This window comes from Danio rerio, chromosome 19 (genome assembly GCF_052040795.2).
Source record: "Danio rerio strain M-AB ecotype USA chromosome 19, GRCz13ab, whole genome shotgun sequence".
In the NCBI taxonomy this organism is placed as follows: Eukaryota; Metazoa; Chordata; class Actinopteri; order Cypriniformes; family Danionidae; genus Danio; species Danio rerio.
In genome coordinates this window covers 16,884,850-16,902,120 of record NC_141039.2, presented here as the reverse complement: position 1 = coordinate 16,902,120, position 17,271 = coordinate 16,884,850, and the positions used below count along the sequence as shown (strand labels likewise).

General features: G+C 41.1%; 2 protein-coding genes across 2 annotated transcripts in view; one reads left to right on the top strand and one right to left on the bottom strand.

The window, feature by feature from the left end:
• The window catches only part of LOC148679771 (uncharacterized), a 174,586-nt gene extending 166,040 nt beyond the window's left edge, over positions 1-8,546 (bottom strand). Inside the window, exon 1 of the mRNA XM_088651486.1 lies at positions 5,909-8,546. Within this exon, the coding sequence (XP_088507612.1) occupies positions 6,603-8,048 (1,446 nt within the window). The 5' untranslated portion in view covers positions 8,049-8,546 and the 3' untranslated portion in view covers positions 5,909-6,602. The remainder of the gene's footprint in view (positions 1-5,908) is intronic.
• LOC147839576 (uncharacterized) overlaps positions 1-17,271 on the top strand; it is an 846,284-nt gene that overhangs the window by 193,709 nt on the left and 635,304 nt on the right. The gene's annotated exons all lie outside the window — the stretch shown is intronic.

Genomic DNA, 17,271 nt, shown 5'->3' with positions numbered 1-17,271 from the left:
AAACGCGAGAGTGACACATTCAGAAAGAAAAGGACAAACGCGAGAGTGGAGCGCGGGAAGAAAGGCGAAGCCAAGGAGCACGTTATTTCTTCAGCAAATGTGAACAAACTGCCTTGTTTTAATCTTTATTATCATCTTTTGGACTAATATGAATGGGAATGATGGAATGACTCTCTAACAGAGGCTTCATGTGCTGCTGAAGATTACAGACACAGATAAGAGGTTTGCTCTGACTGTAGGCTATACTTTGTGTTGTTTTGAACCTAATTAACGACAAAATGTCTGCTTTGTGTAGTTCTTCTGTAGTTGGTAACATATCGGAGACTGTAAGGGTCTGTGTGTGTTCATATATGTTCATTTATTTATTTATTTATTTAATATAATTACAGATGTTACAGTAGGCTATTTCATCGTTGATCTGCAGTTATAATCAACTCCTGTTTATAGAAAAGTTATTAATAAACATTTATACACAAGTATTTATGTGTGTAAAGCATCTGTTTTGTGAGAAGTGCTTTTCATATGATATGTGAACAACTTGTGCAGCGTTATTGTAGACATTTTCTCGAGCGAAAATGACGTCGACTGAAACTTTGTCATACACCACGCCCATCAAAAGGGTACCCTTGGTAGTGGAAACGCAAGCCTGATAAAGGTGACCCGTACCGACCCGAACCGTACCGTACTGTACCAGTCAGTGGAAACAAGCCTTTAAGGACACCTCTCACCATGCTCACAGACTGTTTTCACTCCTGCCTTCTGGCAGGCGCTTCAGGGTCCCCCGGACCAAAACCAGCAGACTGAGGCTCCGTTTAAACTAGTGCTTTTTACTAATAAAACGGCGTTTTAGAATAAAAACGATCCGCGTCCACACTAGCGTTTCACCCAGCGTTTCTGAACAGCTCTCCGTCTACACCAAAACACTGAAAACGCACATCATGTGACCACACACACACACACTCTGGCATACGCTGCAGCATATCTACTTGTAGATATGAGAGATGTGCTTTGTCGGACTGCCCATCCACCGCTGGATCTAATCTCACTATATTAGTTAAACATGATATTTAACTCATTTTGTTGTCTCTGTCTAACAACATATTCCCCGACTTTGGTTTTTTGAATCTATTACTTGCTCTCAGGTAACGTGTTTTGGCTGAGTGCAAAGAAGTTAATAATTAATGTAACCACGTACATCGCTTGCCTTTATTTTCTATAATGTATAAACTTAATGTACGTTATACTTTTATAATGGCCATTTTTGATTATTAAAACTGATATTCAGCAAAAGAGAGAGTATGTTTCATATTTTCAATGAGAATGAAAGGAAGCAGCAATGTTATAGGCTCCGTTTTGTTATAAATATCCACAGTGAAGAAGACACTCATATAAATACCAACACGACGCCTCAACATTTCTGCTGTTGCTAATAATATCAAAATGAAAATAGCAATTGCTTATATCATGTTTTCATTTTATTGTAAAGAAAGTGAAACAACATAGCCAGGATGATATGAATAAGGTTATAAAGTAGACTGTTCCCTTTGAAGATTTACCCGTGTCCTCTGAAGTCTGTTTTCCATATCAAACTTGCAAAGTCTGAACTTACAAGAAGAAAATGCAGGACAGAACTCTGTGTAGTAGACTACTTAATATTGAAGGAAAAGCTCCATTCAGAAAGGCGAATGTCGGCAGCCCCGCCTCCAGTTTCAGATGTCTCCATTTTCCCCCACTCACATTGAGTAGGAGCAGAAAACGGGGCTCGAAAATGGATGGCGTAACCGTATCTTATGCGTTTTCAAACTAAAACACATTAGTGTAAATGGTCTGAGGAACACCTTTTTCCCCAGAGCTGCCCCCCCCCCCCCCCCCCACTATCCTCGAACTTATATTCCTCACAATCGCTGCACTGTTGAACATTTGCACATATAAAATTTGCACCACATTGCACTGATTCAATTATTCGAACTGTACATACCCACTGCACATGGAGATTTGTAATTATGTACACAACCACTGTACATATACATTTGTAATTATATTTATCTATCTGCACACTTTTGATTATTAATAGCAACCTGTACATATATTCGTTTATTGTAAATATCTGGGCGAGGCAGTGACGCAGTAGATAGTGCTGTCGCCTCACAGCCATCCATCTGTAAATATCTCCATAGTTTTTCTAAAACTTCACTTTAAAACTTATACCTGTAACCTGCACCTGCTGCTATCGCACTGCTGGTTAGACATAAACTGCATTTCGTTGCATAGTACTTGTACATGTGTAATGACAATAACGTTGAATCTAATCAAATTTAATTTTGTCCATGAAATGGCTTTTAGAAATTTTAAATCTGCTTCTAAAACAAATAAGACTTTCTTCAGAAGGAAAGAAAAAACATTATCAGACATACTGTGAAAATTTCCCTGCCCGGTTAAACATTATTTTGGAAATAAAAAAAAATAAATAAACTCAAAAGTGGCTAATATGTCTGAAGTCAACTGTATATATGCCTAAAATATTTAAAACTTATTTAAAACTTTAAAAATAATTAATTTCAAGGTTGTGATTTTCTTGTAATGGCAGTCAATGCACATTCTGATTTCTTTTGTCTGTGCAAAAGAATAAGTGATCAACATCTTGTGATGGAGTGATACAAATTTGTCAGTGTCCTTTGTAAATAAGTTAATACAGCATTAACTATTCCGTGTAAACACACCTTTGTGTAATAAAATGCCACTTCTTGAACTCTGAAACACTGCATTTTAAGATTACACACGTGTTAAATGTTCATAGAAATGTAGGATATGAAAAAAATGTTTAAATTAACATGGGTTAAAATCCAAACAGAAGCTCTCAAGAGAAACTGAAATGGAATAAAAAAGAAAGAAGATAAATCAAAGTTTTCATGTCAAAGAAGGCAAAGCCTCAGAGCCTCTTCATACTATCATGTAATTGTTATAGACCAATGATAGTTTGAAAGTGTTTGCAAAAAACTAAAATTATAAACCTAATAAAATCAAAGAAAGAATTAAAGTAACATTGTTTTGAACACAATCAGACTAAAGAGGAATTTGACAGCACTTTACTTTTTTACACTTTACTGGAGCACAGATATTGATTAAAGTAATATCAATTCTGACATCATTCAACACACACACACACACACACACACACACACACACACACACACACACACACACACACACACAAAAAAATCATTAGATTTTTTGTGTTTCTATTGAAGTCAATGGTCACTGGTTTCCAACATTCTTCAATATATTTTATTTTGTGCCAAAAAAAAAAAAAAAAAAAAAAAAAGCCAAGGGTGAGTAAATTATGTTAATTTTCATATGTGTGAATTACCTCTTTAATTTATGGCTAATTATTGTACAGACCAATGCAGGTTAATATATTACTTGAACTAAACATTAATTGCTGAATCCTACATCAGCAGGCACTAAAGATGAGATTAATAGCTTAAAGTTACTTATTATTTGACATAATGTCATTAGCAGTATGGGAATGATTTGTTCACTAAAGTCTAAGGTCTATTGGACAATTCCAATGTCATGTCAGAAATTATATAAAATAAGCTTATTAAATTATTAAAATAATCTGCAAAATAATTGTAGTCTATCATAATGTAATATAGAATAGAATATCAGAATCTGACAATTGTTACATTAAAACTGAATGTGACCATTTTCATATATTATCCAGTGAATATGCAGCTTTAATCTGGTGTCTTCTATCCTACATCTGCCCTTTTGGCTAGTTTCTATAATAGTGGTGGATAGTTTAGTATGGATAGTTCCTATATTTGGTTAACCGTGCAGTAATAATCAATGAATGATTTAATTCTTTATGAGTCATACATTAAGTCATAATTATCTATGCGTAAGTTAGGCATAAACTAATGCATATTAATGATGTTATACACCAATATCAATTAAATTTTAAGTATTTCAGGATTTTAGTACCACTTAAGTTTTTATTTATTTATTTTTTTTAATCTTGCTTAAATAGCTTAGGACTTTCCTTGTCATGATTCTTTTGCACTGGGTAGTTACAGAAACTAGTCACCAGTCCTGGTTCAGCCAAGAACTAAATTCCCTAAGGTCAGGAACTAAAGACTCTTTTTCCCTGGAGGCATACATCATTCACACTGTCACAAGGAACTCAGAATTTCAAAAGCTGGCCAACAGTGACATCATGCACTGCATTTGAATGATAAAAAGACTGGATGCAGAGGCTGCCATGATTAAAATGTTTTCATTATGTTTTGTGATAATAGAGATGTAATGTATAAGTAAACGTTTTGTGACTGAAACATGAATGTGCATGTCAATGCTGCAGCGCTGATGTATTAATTTTTAATAATTATTGGAATCAATATTTGCTAAAATGTATCACAAAATTAATCAATAATTTCTATTTAACTAAATATGAACATTAGGCAGTCAGAAAATGCAGTTTCTTCAGATTGGCTAAACAGCTCTTTCGTGGGTGATTGTGTATGTTTTCTGAGCTCAACTGATGCTCACAAATTCACATTTATATGACTCTTTTCATGTAACTAAAGTGATATATCGTGAAATATTTACCAACATAGAACTATTGACATTTAAATATTAAAGATTTAGGAGGAATTAAGATTGTGCTGGTATTACATAACTCACCCTAGTCAAGTCAAGTTGAGCTTTATTGTCATTTCCTTACATGTGTGGACATACAGTGGACCGTTGTGTCTCATTAAAAAAGTGATATCACCAGAGGTGGGTACTAACGAATTACATTTACTTCAATACATTTACTTGAGTAAAATTGTTAGGTAATGTACTTTTTGAGTATATTTAAAATGTGTACTTTTACTCTTATTTAAGTAAATTATTAGAGAAGAATCATTACTCTTACTTCGCTACAGTTGGCGGTGTTCTATCGTTACTGTTAAATGATAATAAATATGATTCATGTGATTTGTTTGCAAATAAAGCAAGGCGTAGAGGTTGTGCCGCGTGATGTTGCTATATAGATGCGTCTCCAGCTTTTGCTTAGAGCACATGTGCTTATGTTGGAATCATGGCTGAAGTCGATGAAGGCGTGCAAGTTTATTCTGTGTTCACGTCATGGCCATCTGCGGCTCCGAGAACGATGGTCACGCTGTCTGTGCAGTGAGTTTATCAGACCAAGTCACCTGCGGCTTCAAGTTCAGTTTATGTTTTCACTCCAAGATGTCAACAAGAATAACGTTTGTTTAATGATGCGATTCACAGTGTACATCGAATTGACATTGCAACATATACATGAATTACAATTAAAAAAAATAAATAAATAAAAATAAAAACAGTGGTAAGTGTCAAAAATATCCCTGTTTGAACCTTAGCAATGGTAATTGTGGGATAACTAAAGAAACTGCTGGTTATTGGAATAACTGATTAGCATTCATTCACACTGTTTTTCACACTGTCAACCATTATAATACAGTATATGTAGTACTTATAAGTTAGAATTATTAGCTCCCCTGTACATTTTTCCTCAATTTCTGTTTAAGTGAATGAGATTTTTATCAACAAACACATATCTTTGCCGTGACGAAAAAACGTTCGAGGTTACAGAAGTAACCCTTCGTTCCCCGAGGAGGGGAACGGAAGTGCCATGAATGGGAGGATTCGGATCAGAAGCCGCTTATCTGGAGAGTATTGAACGGGCCAATGAATGAAATTAATTGGCAGCGTAAGCTTGCGCAGGTGTGCGACATCTGCAATTATCTCAGCATATAAGCACACCTGAAGCCAGCAGACGCCATCCTTTTAAGCTGAAGAGACTTTCAAACAGCTAAGGGACAGTCATTATGGCGACGGAATATGGCACTTCCGTTCCCCTCCTCGGGGAACGAAGGGTTACTTCTGTAACCTCGAACGTTCCCCTTCGGTTGGGGAACTTCAGTGCCATGAATGGGAGAATATGGAAAGCGCCATAATGACTGCACCTTACCAACACCCCCGATGAGGAGATAGTCAAGCAAGCGTGACGCACCCACATCATGGGGGGCGCGGTCCTCCAACGTGTCCCTGGCCCTAATTTATCCTACTTCAACAGAAGTTTTACGGATTTAGATATATTTTTTGGGAAGTCGTGAGAATCTAGATAATTCTAGGAAATACGACAGTACGTTGGGAAGCGTGCAATCCCGATAGGGAGGACGCTGCGGAGGCCATCCGTTACCCAAGGGGGGGATAGATGGCAGAATTTACCTATGGACTAGCCCTAAAAAGGGGGAGTACGCATAGCAAAAGAGTGGTTAGCGGAGAGGGAAGACACGGGTCCACCCAGGGGGGGGACTTAACCGTGGCGGAATAAGCATATGGGATCGCCTAGTGGGGATCACGCATAGCAGGCACCTTTACCCAAAACGCGGGCTGACCAGCGGGCAGACCTACAACGTAGTGGGCCAGCAAGTGACTCCTCCGCTGAGTCAGTGCTGGGGGCCACGGAGGAATCTGCAGGGCTCACCTGACGGGGAACTTTACTGACAGATAAAAAAGGCGCACGTACCTCCGTGTTAGGGAGAATGGCGCCGCAAGCGTGTTTCAACACCCTACCGAGTTGTCTCCTCAATCACCAAAGGGTTACCTAATACCCTTGAGGAAACCGGCTCCACTCGCAGATTGTAAAACCTTGCAAATGTGTTGGGTGTCGCCCAGCCCGCAGCTCTACAGATGTCTGTTAGAGAGGCGCCGCGTGCACGCGCCCAAGAGGATGCAACGCTCCGAGTGGAGTGTGCACGAACTCCCGGGGGACACGGCTGACCTCGACTCGAATAAGCGAGTGAAATGGCATCCACAATCCAGTGGGATAATCTTTGTTTTGATACGGCACTTCCCTGCTGCCGACCGCCATAACAGACAAAGAGCTGCTCAGATGATCTAAAATTCTGAGTACGGTCCACATAAATGCGCAGAGCGCGAACTGGACAAATTAAAGAAAGGGCTGGGTCTGCCTCCTCCGGGGGCAGCGCTTGCAGGTTCACTACCTGATCTCTAAAGGGGGTGGTAGGAACCTTGGGCACATAACCGGGGCGGGGTCTCAGGATGACGTGAGAGTAATCCGGCCCGAATTCCAGGCACGAGTCACTGACCGAAAATGCCTCCAGGTCCCCGACCCTCTTGATGGAGGCCAACGCAACCAGCAGAGCTGTCTTCAGGGACAGAAATCTTAGAGATACTGATTCGAGTGGCTCAAAGGGATCGGATCGCAGACTCGTGAGAACGAGGGCGAGATCCCAAGAGGGCATGAGAGGGGGGCGAGATGGATTAATTCGCCTAGCACCCCTAAGGAACTGGATGACCAGGTTATGCTTTCCCACGGTGCCGCCAGCTACCGCGCTATGATAAGCGGAGATGGCGGCCACGTAAACCTTGAGAGTGGAGGGCGACAGCCTGCTGTCCAACTTCTCTTGAAGGAAAGAGAGCACAACACTAATCTGGCAATTTCGGGGGTCTTCTCTGCGAGAGACGCACCATTCAGTGAATAGACTCCACTTCAGGGCGTAGGCGCGCCTCGTGGAGGGGGCTCTAGCCTGAGTGATGGTATTAACCACCGCAGTCGGTAGGTTACCTAAGTCTTCCTCGCGTCTAGGGACCACACGTGGAGGTTCCAAAGATCGGGGCGAGGGTGCCAGATGGTGCCCTGTCCCTGAGAGAGTAGGTCCTCTCTCAAAGGGATCCGCCAGGGGAGGGCCGTCGCGAGGAGTGAGAGCTCTGATATCCAGGTCCGGTTGGGCCAAAGGGGCGCAACTAGCAGAACCTGTTCCTCGTCCTCCCTGACCTTGCACAGAAACTGCGCGAGCAGGCTCACTGGGGGAAACGCATACTTGCGCATGCCCCGAGGCCAGCTGTGGGCCAGTGCATCCGTGCCGAGAGAGCCCTCGGTCAGGGAAAAAAACAACTGGCAGTGAGCGTTCTCGGGGGAAGCAAACAGATCGATCTGGGCCTCCCCGAATCGCGCCCATATCAGCTGAACAGACTCGGGGTGGAGTCTCCATTCTCCAGGGCGTAACAGCTGTCGGCTGCACGATTGAGCGTGCCTGGGACGTGAATGGCGCGCAGCGATTTCAGCCGTGGGTGACTCCAGAGGAGCAGACGGCGGGCGAGCTGAGACATGCGGCGAGAGCGCATACCCCCCATGCGGTTGATATACGCCGCCGCCGCCATACTGTCCGTCCTGACCAGCACGTGTTGCCGCTCCAGCACCGGTAAAAAGCGGTGGAGAGCGAGGAACACTGCCAACAGCTCTAGGCGATTGATATGCCAATGCAGCTGGGCACCCTTCCAGAGGCCCGCAGCCGCATGCCCGCGACACACGGCCCCCCAACCCGTGTTGGAAGCGTCTGTTGAAACAACAACATGGCTGGACGCCTGTCCTAGAGGCACACCGGCCTGTAGGAACGAGGGGTCATTCCAAGGGCTGAGGGCGCGGCGACACAGCGCAGTAACCGAGACCCGGTGTGTGCCCGCATGCCATGCGCGTCTGGGGACCCGATCGTGAAGCCAGTGCTGAAGTGGTCTCATATGGAGCAACCCGAGCGGCGTGACGGCGGCTGCGGATGCCATATGCCCCAGGAGCCTCTGAAAGAACTTCAGTGGGACCACTAGTTTGCTGTCGAGCTCCCTCAGACAGTTCAGCAACAGGCGAGCGCGTTCCTCGGAGAGGTGCGCTACCATGGTGATCGAGTCCAGCTCCATCCCGAGAAAAGAAATCCTCTGCACGGGGGCGAGTTTGCTCTTTTCTCGGTTGACCTGAAGCCCCAGTAGGCGGAGATGCCGAAGCACCTTGTCCCTGTGCATAATCAATTGCTCCCGCGAGTGGGCTAAAATCAGCCAGTCGTCGAGATAATTGAGTATGCGAATGCCCGCGAGCCGAAGGGGCGCTAGGGCACCCTCCGCGAGTTTGGTGAAGACCCGCGGAGACAGAGAGAGTCCGAAGGGGAGGACCTTGTACTGCCACGCTCGACCCTCGAACGCAAACCGCAGAAATTGGCGGTGGCGTGGAAGAATGGAAACATGGAAATACGCGTCCTTCAGGTCTATGGCTGCAAACCAATCCCGAGGACGAACGCATTGGAGAATGCGCCTCTGCGTGAGCATTCTGAACGGCAGCTTGTGCAGACAGCGGTTCAAAACGCGCAGATCTAGGATTGGCCGTGACCCACCGCTCTTTTTGGGTACGATGAAGTATGGGCTGTAAAACCCACTCTCCATCTCGGCTGGAGGAACCGGCTCGATTGCACCCTTCGCCAGGAGGGCAGCAATCTCCTCTCGCAAGACAGGGGCGGACAGGGGGTTGACCCTGGAGAAATACACGCCCGTAAACTTGGGGGGCCGTTTCGCGAACTGAATCGCGTAACCGAGTCTGATTGTGCGTATGAGCCACCGCGAGGGGCTGGCCCGCGCTAACCAGGCAGGCAGAGCCCTCGCTAATGGAGTCATCGCTACAAGAAAGGTGCCCTCCAGGACTGCGTGAGCCTACTGTGCACTTCCGGGAAGAAGGGGACGAGAGGCTTCGAAGGCTTCGCCTTCTGGTCCTCTACGTAGCACCCATCTAGTCGGTCCGGCCGCGGAGCTGGGGGATAAACCATCTTTAACCCCACGGCCGAAGCAGCCCGGGAAAGCACGGCTAACATGTCCGCTTCAGGATCCGATTTGACAGCGCTCACCTGCCCGGAGGGGGCGAGCGGGTCCGGATCTTCGTCGGACAGTGAAAGCCCACTCTCCGATGCCGCGGAGGACATCTGATCTCCGGTGTCAGCGAGTGTGAGAGCTACCATCTGGTTAGACGGATCACTCTCACCACCCGAAGCTTGGATGGAGCGCCGTGAGGAGCGAGAGGTCCGCGAGCCCGTGGGCGGCGGATTAGCTCCCGCTGAAACCCTCAGATCTGCCCGAGCGCCCGCTGCTTTTTTAGAGCAGGAGGCAACTGGGGTGGCTCGCTCTCTTGCGAAAGTTAGCCGCGATCTTAGCTGTGCAACGGTCATGGCATCGCAATGACGACATGAACCGCCCGCGAGCACCGCATTAACATGCTGGACCCCCAAACATGCAATGCAGTGATCGTGTCCATCATCCGGAGACAGGAAACCCCCGCATCCAGAAACGCACAGTCGGAGCGCCATCCTGAAAAGGACGTGCTGCACGACTGTGTTGCTCTTTTAGGAAAGTTGCAACTATACGCACCGCTCTGGAGGACCGGACCCAAAGAACCGCAGGCAAGGGAGTAACCCAGCTCGACCGTCTGCCACCGCGAAGACCCACTCTGGACCGGGAGACACACTCGTTCGCTCTGAAGTGCTGATCAGCAAGAGGAACCCTCATCGACTCACTCAGAAAGGATCTGAAGCGAAAAGGATGGCGTCTGCTGGCTTCAGGTGTGCTTATATGCTGAGATAATTGCAGATGTCGCACACCTGCGCAAGCTTACGCTGCCAATTAATTTCATTCATTGGCCCGTTCAATACTCTCCAGATAAGCGGCTTCTGATCCGAATCCTCCCATTCATGGCACTGAAGTTCCCCAACCAAAGGGGAACGTCATATTTTACTAGCCATTTTTCTAGATACTAGTATTCAGCTTAAAGTGACATTTAAAGGCTTAACCAAGTTAATTCGGCAAGTTATGGTAATTAGGCAAATTATCAAAAAAAGAAAAATATAGCTTAAAAGGGCTAATAATTTTGACCTTAAAATGACATTGAACATTAAAAAAACTGCCTTTATTTTAGCCGATTTAAAACAAGACATTCACCAGAAGAAAAAATATTATAGCAAATACTGTGAAAAATTCCTTGCTCTGTTAAACATCATTTGTGACATTATTTTTGTGACATATTTTTGACTTCAATTGTATTTATCTGTATATATACTGTATATATACTCAAGTAAATAGTTATATTATATTTTATATAATGAAACGTAATTAATAAATATTTACTCGAGTAATTTTTTTCATCAGATACTTTTTTACTCTTACTCGGGTAACTTTTAAGATTGTTATTTTTACTTTTTTTTAGCATTTTCACCTATGCCTCATTGAAACAGGATAAGGAATACTCTAAATTACCTGGCAATACATCACTTTAGTTCTTATGGTACTCAGACTTTACATTGATGTAGGGACTAATTTAGTTTTCCCAATAGGCAGGTAAAATTGTTCGCAATTCCTATTGTGCACTGATAAACTGTTCCTGCCAATGATTCTAGGAACTGTGAAAAAAAACATTCTTACAGTCCAAATGTCCACACACCTTTGAGTTTGTACAGTTTTAGAAAGCTTCGTATTGTGGAATGCTTTATGAATGGATCTTCAAATCAAATTATTTGCATATATTTTTAGATTTTTATCATAAATTAAAGGAGGTTTCACCAGACAATGTCTTTTGGGTGAACAAACAGGGGTGTCTTCTGTATTTCTGGTTGGTTTGGAGTACGTTTTGAGGTGAAGGCTTCCCACAGGCTTGATGACAGCATTGGAACGAGGAGAAACAGCGTTTGCAATTCAGGTGTGTGTTGGTGTATTTGTAAGTGTACAGTCTTATCCTCTCAAGGGCAAATGCTCCAGAAATACCACATCAAATACACCTGGGTGGAACTGCCAGACATTTCTTTGGCTCTTAATTGCCAAACTTCCTCTGAGGTGCGACTTCTAGGCCAGTACGTCTGAAATGAAATGCAGTGGTGTGTGTGCGGGCGATGAGGACAGTGTGTAGTATGTTACAGCCGTCACAGACCCCCACCTCTCCTCACTTCCCCCCAACTGCCATCGCACCAGCGTGGGGTGGTAATTGATTCTCCTCATGCCATTAGTCTTTGAGACAGAGATGCACCAACAAGGGAGGGTGCTGTCACTTAGAGCCGAGAACGGTGGCCAGTTTACACACACACACACACACACACACACATTCTCACGCAATACAGAACTAACACACACACACACCTATTATGTCCGCCAAGGTCTAGGAAATCAAGGGCAAAGCACAGACGCACGTGCACAATAAGTACATGAACAAAATGCATTTCTGTAAAAGGAAAGAATGATAGTGTTTATATTTTTAATTTAATAAGAGGTTGAAGCATAGCTTGTCTCTTAAGCTGATGTAACTGACAGTACTAGTAGTTACTGTGACCCTTTTTTTTTTTCAGCTCGCATGTATGTACTGTGTGTGTACATGTGCAGTATATGTGCCTGACATTCCTGCTGGTAGGTATGAATCTCAACCTAAGACACCTGTACACTGTTACTGGTTCACTGACAGTCGGATTTGACAAATCTGGAAAGCACCTGTGAAAATCACAGCCTACAATCACATCACTACGACTGCAATGCAATTTTTAGAGTTGTGAGAGGGAATTTTTTATATATCTGATGGGAAACTGTAACAATAATGCTCTCTTCGATATCCCAAATTAAGGATATGAAACTAAGGAAACGAACAATGAACACTAGAGTTTTTGCTAACAAAGATTAAAATAAATACTGTAACAAATACATTGTTTTAAGAATTAGTTATTGCATTAACTGATAATAATAACTAAGCAGATGTTGTTAATAGTTAAAATGATGTTTAAAAATTATTATTTATAATATAAATTATATTTACTAAATCGTTCATATTTTTATATTTATAATTTGACAAGGAAGCAAGTGTTTGAAGTGTTTTGGTATCTGACTGGAATATGTGATTCCACAGTATATGTCTGCTGCTGGTTGACGTCCCTCTCTTTCTCTTTCTCTGCCTCTTCTCAGGCACTCACTCAGCGCAGGTGCATTACAACTGCTTGAAGTTATGTTATGGTTATGGCCCACAGTCTATTCTGTCGTATCACAGTTTAACTTTCTTCTTTTCAGTTTACAGTGTTTTTACAATACTGCTAACTTGCATGCTTTAGGTTATATCAGTTAGTGCAAGATGTGATAGAAACTCAATACTTACGCTTGTGAATGTTTTTCTCTCAAGCTCACAAATGCTTTTTTTTTTTTTTTTTTAAATCAACATGTTCTTGTGCTGCAACATATAAGCGCAATGCAGGTAACACAACGTCAGAATACCCATACTGGGGTGCGTTTCCGAAAACCATCATTAGCCAACTAAGGTTGCAAGTTTGGCTTTTTTCCAAATCCATTGGTCCAATAAACATTTGCAAACTGCGTCCCAAACTTGTATGCTTGCAACTACACCTCTGAAGCTGTTGTTAGAAACATAGTTCCTGGCTGTGTTCTATTCCCAGTTATCCACCCCTATGCCCTATCTGTTCAGAACATTCTAACATTTACACTTGGAATTATAAAAAAAAAGTCATCTCTCTTAGGTGTAATTTGCTTTCAACATATTTTTACAGTTCAGTTTTTTTGAGATTTATGTTTACAATTGTGCTCCCTTCACAGTGCCCTGTGAAAACATTAATGCCATTTTGAACACAGCCATGGCTTATGATGAAGCTATAGGAGACCTGTTATTCAAAAGTGGAATTTACGTTACGTCTCCAAAGCTTGTGAAAACAAAAAACATAGCATACGTTAATGCTTTTAATTTATAGTACACTGTAAAAAATAATTCCGTAAAATATATAAAATAAAAAAATACCTTTTTAATATTCATTTAATGTTTACAATGCAAATGCAATTAGATCCAATTATTTGGTAAACAAAGCAAGTCTCTCATATCTACTAAAAGACAGAAAATATGACTTTACAAACTGTATTGTAAATAAATCATATGAATATTTTCATATTAGTCAATAATATTCTTGAAATTAATTCAAAAATATAAATTAGCATATATTTACAGAAGTAAATAAATAGATTATATGATGTGTTTCAAACAATGGATCTGAGAAACTATAGGTTTTGGGAAACACTTGTCACTACTTTGTTTTTTTTTTTGTTTTTTTTTCCTAAACGATGCATCGTACAATGATAGTTCAGCTGCGAGATACATTGTTGTTTGGGAAACACGCCCCTGAACAGTCGGCTAAGAAAGTGCAATGACACAAATGACACATGTTCTTAAGAAATACTCTTTTAAATACTATAGACCTATTTTAGAACGCAAAATAACAACATAAACTAAACGAAACAACTGCTCCCGATTAGAATCAACAAGCAAATCAGCCAGAATAGTATCAGTAACATACTTTTATTGGTCATTTTTGGAAATTGCATGGCTTACATACCTACTATTTTCAGGCCAGTAACATGGTTTGCTCTTTATAATGCAGTGAGGTATTGTTTGTGGAGAGCTGAATGTACAGTATGACAGCTGACAGGTTGAGAACATTGACTTTATATTTCAGCATCTGATCTGATGGCAGACATTACATTAGGAGACCAATTTTCTCTCGCACTTGAACCTCATCTGACAGATGTATAACGGCTTTAACACACATCTTTCTTCAAAAATAATTTTTTGCATCACAAAAATACTCCGTAAGCCACTAAAAACAGTATTGACAACTGGTTGAAAAATGCAGCTCTGGCTGATGACAAGTCTTAACAGACAAGTCTTAACGTGTTACAATATGGACAATTTACGTGTTACAATATGGACGATTTACATGTTACAATGAGAATTTTTATTTTGTTATTTTTTTGCAATGTAAACCGAATCACACTGATGACCACAAAACCATAATACAAATCAAGCTGACAATTTTGTGAATCATCTCACCCCTGGTGGAGATAACTACTTTTTGATGTTTTCGCACTGGAGGAAATGAGGAACCATTTTAGTTCTACAGTAGGAGTGCCATTCTGGGGAACTAAATAAGCTGCTACTTCACAGCAGAATCTAATCTTGCACAACTTGAACTACAGTGACGTAAGTGTACATAGACTGCACAAATGCATTGCAAACAAAACACCTGGTACTGTTCATTCAGAAAGGCTGAAGTAGCAGCATGAGCAAGTTGTCTTTGTCTACAGTGTTGTCCAGCTTTGATGATATGTAACACTGCAAGTTGTCATAAGTAATTTGGTCATTTTGCTGTTTCAGTTTTATAACTAATATGGTTATCACACATCAACAATAAAAAAAAAAAGCTTTGATCACAGCATCTTCAATCCTTCTGTGTTGATTTTGTCGAATGCCATGTTTGATGTCTCTGTTGGCTAAATAATGTCACTTCAGATTTCCTGCTGTTGGTGTGAATGATTCAGGTGAAGAAGTGGATATTCAGATGATGACTGCTGCAGATTGCTAAATATCATTCAGTGATATGAATAATATTAATAAAGTTGAATTTGTGCTTAAGGGCCTAGATTATATGCTGGCCTAAGTGTCATCCCTCTTTAGAGTAAAACTGGAATGATATATGTGTCATTACTTTTTCCGTATGCCAAGTTATTTGTTTGCTCAGGACCTCTCATGTGGAACTGGACGTTTGATGCTACTAGAACAGATGTGAATTTTACTGTGCTAAAGAATAAATTATTTTAAGATTCTATGCATTAGTAAGCTGCCAGTGGAAAGATGTTTATTGTACTGTTCTGATAAGATGCCTGCTAAAAAGCAAGACATCCTTGAAGTAGATGTGCATTCATTGTGTATGTGTGTGTTCTTCATTGCAATTGACTAGAAGACTGGAGCTGATTTTCACCTCTAGTCATCCTGACCACAAGAATGATCCTCCTGTTATGTCTGATTTCTGTTTGCTTGCTGCCCAAGTAATTATTCAAGATATTGTTGAGCATACACATGTGGAGAATTTCTAAGAATATATTTGTTTTAACCAGTCAGGTTAAAACGTTTATACGTATAATACAGTTAGTGATGTTATGTTATCTATGTACATCATTAACTGTGTCATGCATATAGATGTTTTAACCTGACTGGTTAAAATACATACACACAAAAAAAAAAAAAAAAAAAAAAACACTGCATATAAATAATGTTGTTGTATAAGAGTCTATATGTTGTTTATTTAAAATGAGGAGAGCAGCCCAAGACCTTGCTGTGAGTTTTACTGTGAGCTGACTTCTGCTGATGAAACTGCAAACTATCTTCGGTAATCTTTTTTATTGATTGAATCCCTGACTCCAGGTCTTCTTTATCTGACACAACGGTCATTTTTGGTTTAAAACTGTGTTCCCCTATGCAAAGAAATGTTTTAGAAAAAATAATTTATTTTGGAAAAATGTTTTCTGGGAACTTCAAGCCTGGTGGTTAGTTCCTACTGTAAGACTGACACAGCTTTAGCTATCAAGTGTGAAAGCCCCAGTAATGGCCCAGCAAATAATATTAGGTTAGGTTTAGGTCACCAACATCTAAGCACAAGCTTATTTTGATGTCCAATAATGACGTGAAATGACATTGATATTTTGTTGATTTTAGGTTGTGTTGAAAAGTGACCAAAATCCAATGTCGAGCCAACATCTTAAACCAACATCAAATTGACGTCAAATACTGACCTTCATTCAACAGGTATAGCTACCAAAATCCAATGTCTGATAGACATCATATTGGTAACATTTACACAACGTCAATCTGTAACATCATTAGACGTTAATATTTTGTTTTTTTAGGTTGCGTTGGAAAGTAACTAAAATGCTATGTCTTTCTGACGTCAAACATCAACATTGGCCTGACATTGGGTTCTGAAGTCAATCAGATTTTCATTTTTCAATCAAAATGCATTTCCCACAACATTGAGGTACAATGTCAGTCATGTTCTGTGCCTGCTGGGCATTTGAAAAATACCTTTTTACAAATTTTAACTGTTTTAATTCAAATTTTGCTCTCTTTGCTAACTTTTGTTTTCAATTCTTCAAAATCTTTAAGATTTAGATTTAAATTACTTTGTTCTTTTGAACAAGTTGGTAATGCTTTTGAACATTAATGCTTAAAATTGATTGTGTACATTTGTCAGGAGTTTCCTACATTATCATTCACTAATGTCATGTTGCTCAAATTATATTATTTAGTTCTCTGTTCAAAAGTCTTAAGCTGCAGTCACACTGCACCTTTCTCCCCTTAGATATACATTCATACGCATGCGAATGCATCAGACCGAAAACGAAAGCTCATGAGACAAGTTTAACAGTTTGCTGCATTGGAAAGTTCAAGCTTGGTAAACTGACCTGCGAAGTCCCATCACATGATGGAGTGAAACCAATCGAATATCAAAAGATCACCTCTCTGGACTTCATGTCCTGTTTAAAACATGGACCCATTACTTGCTTTTTTGTTTATGTCTTATCTTATTTAATTCAGGCCATTTT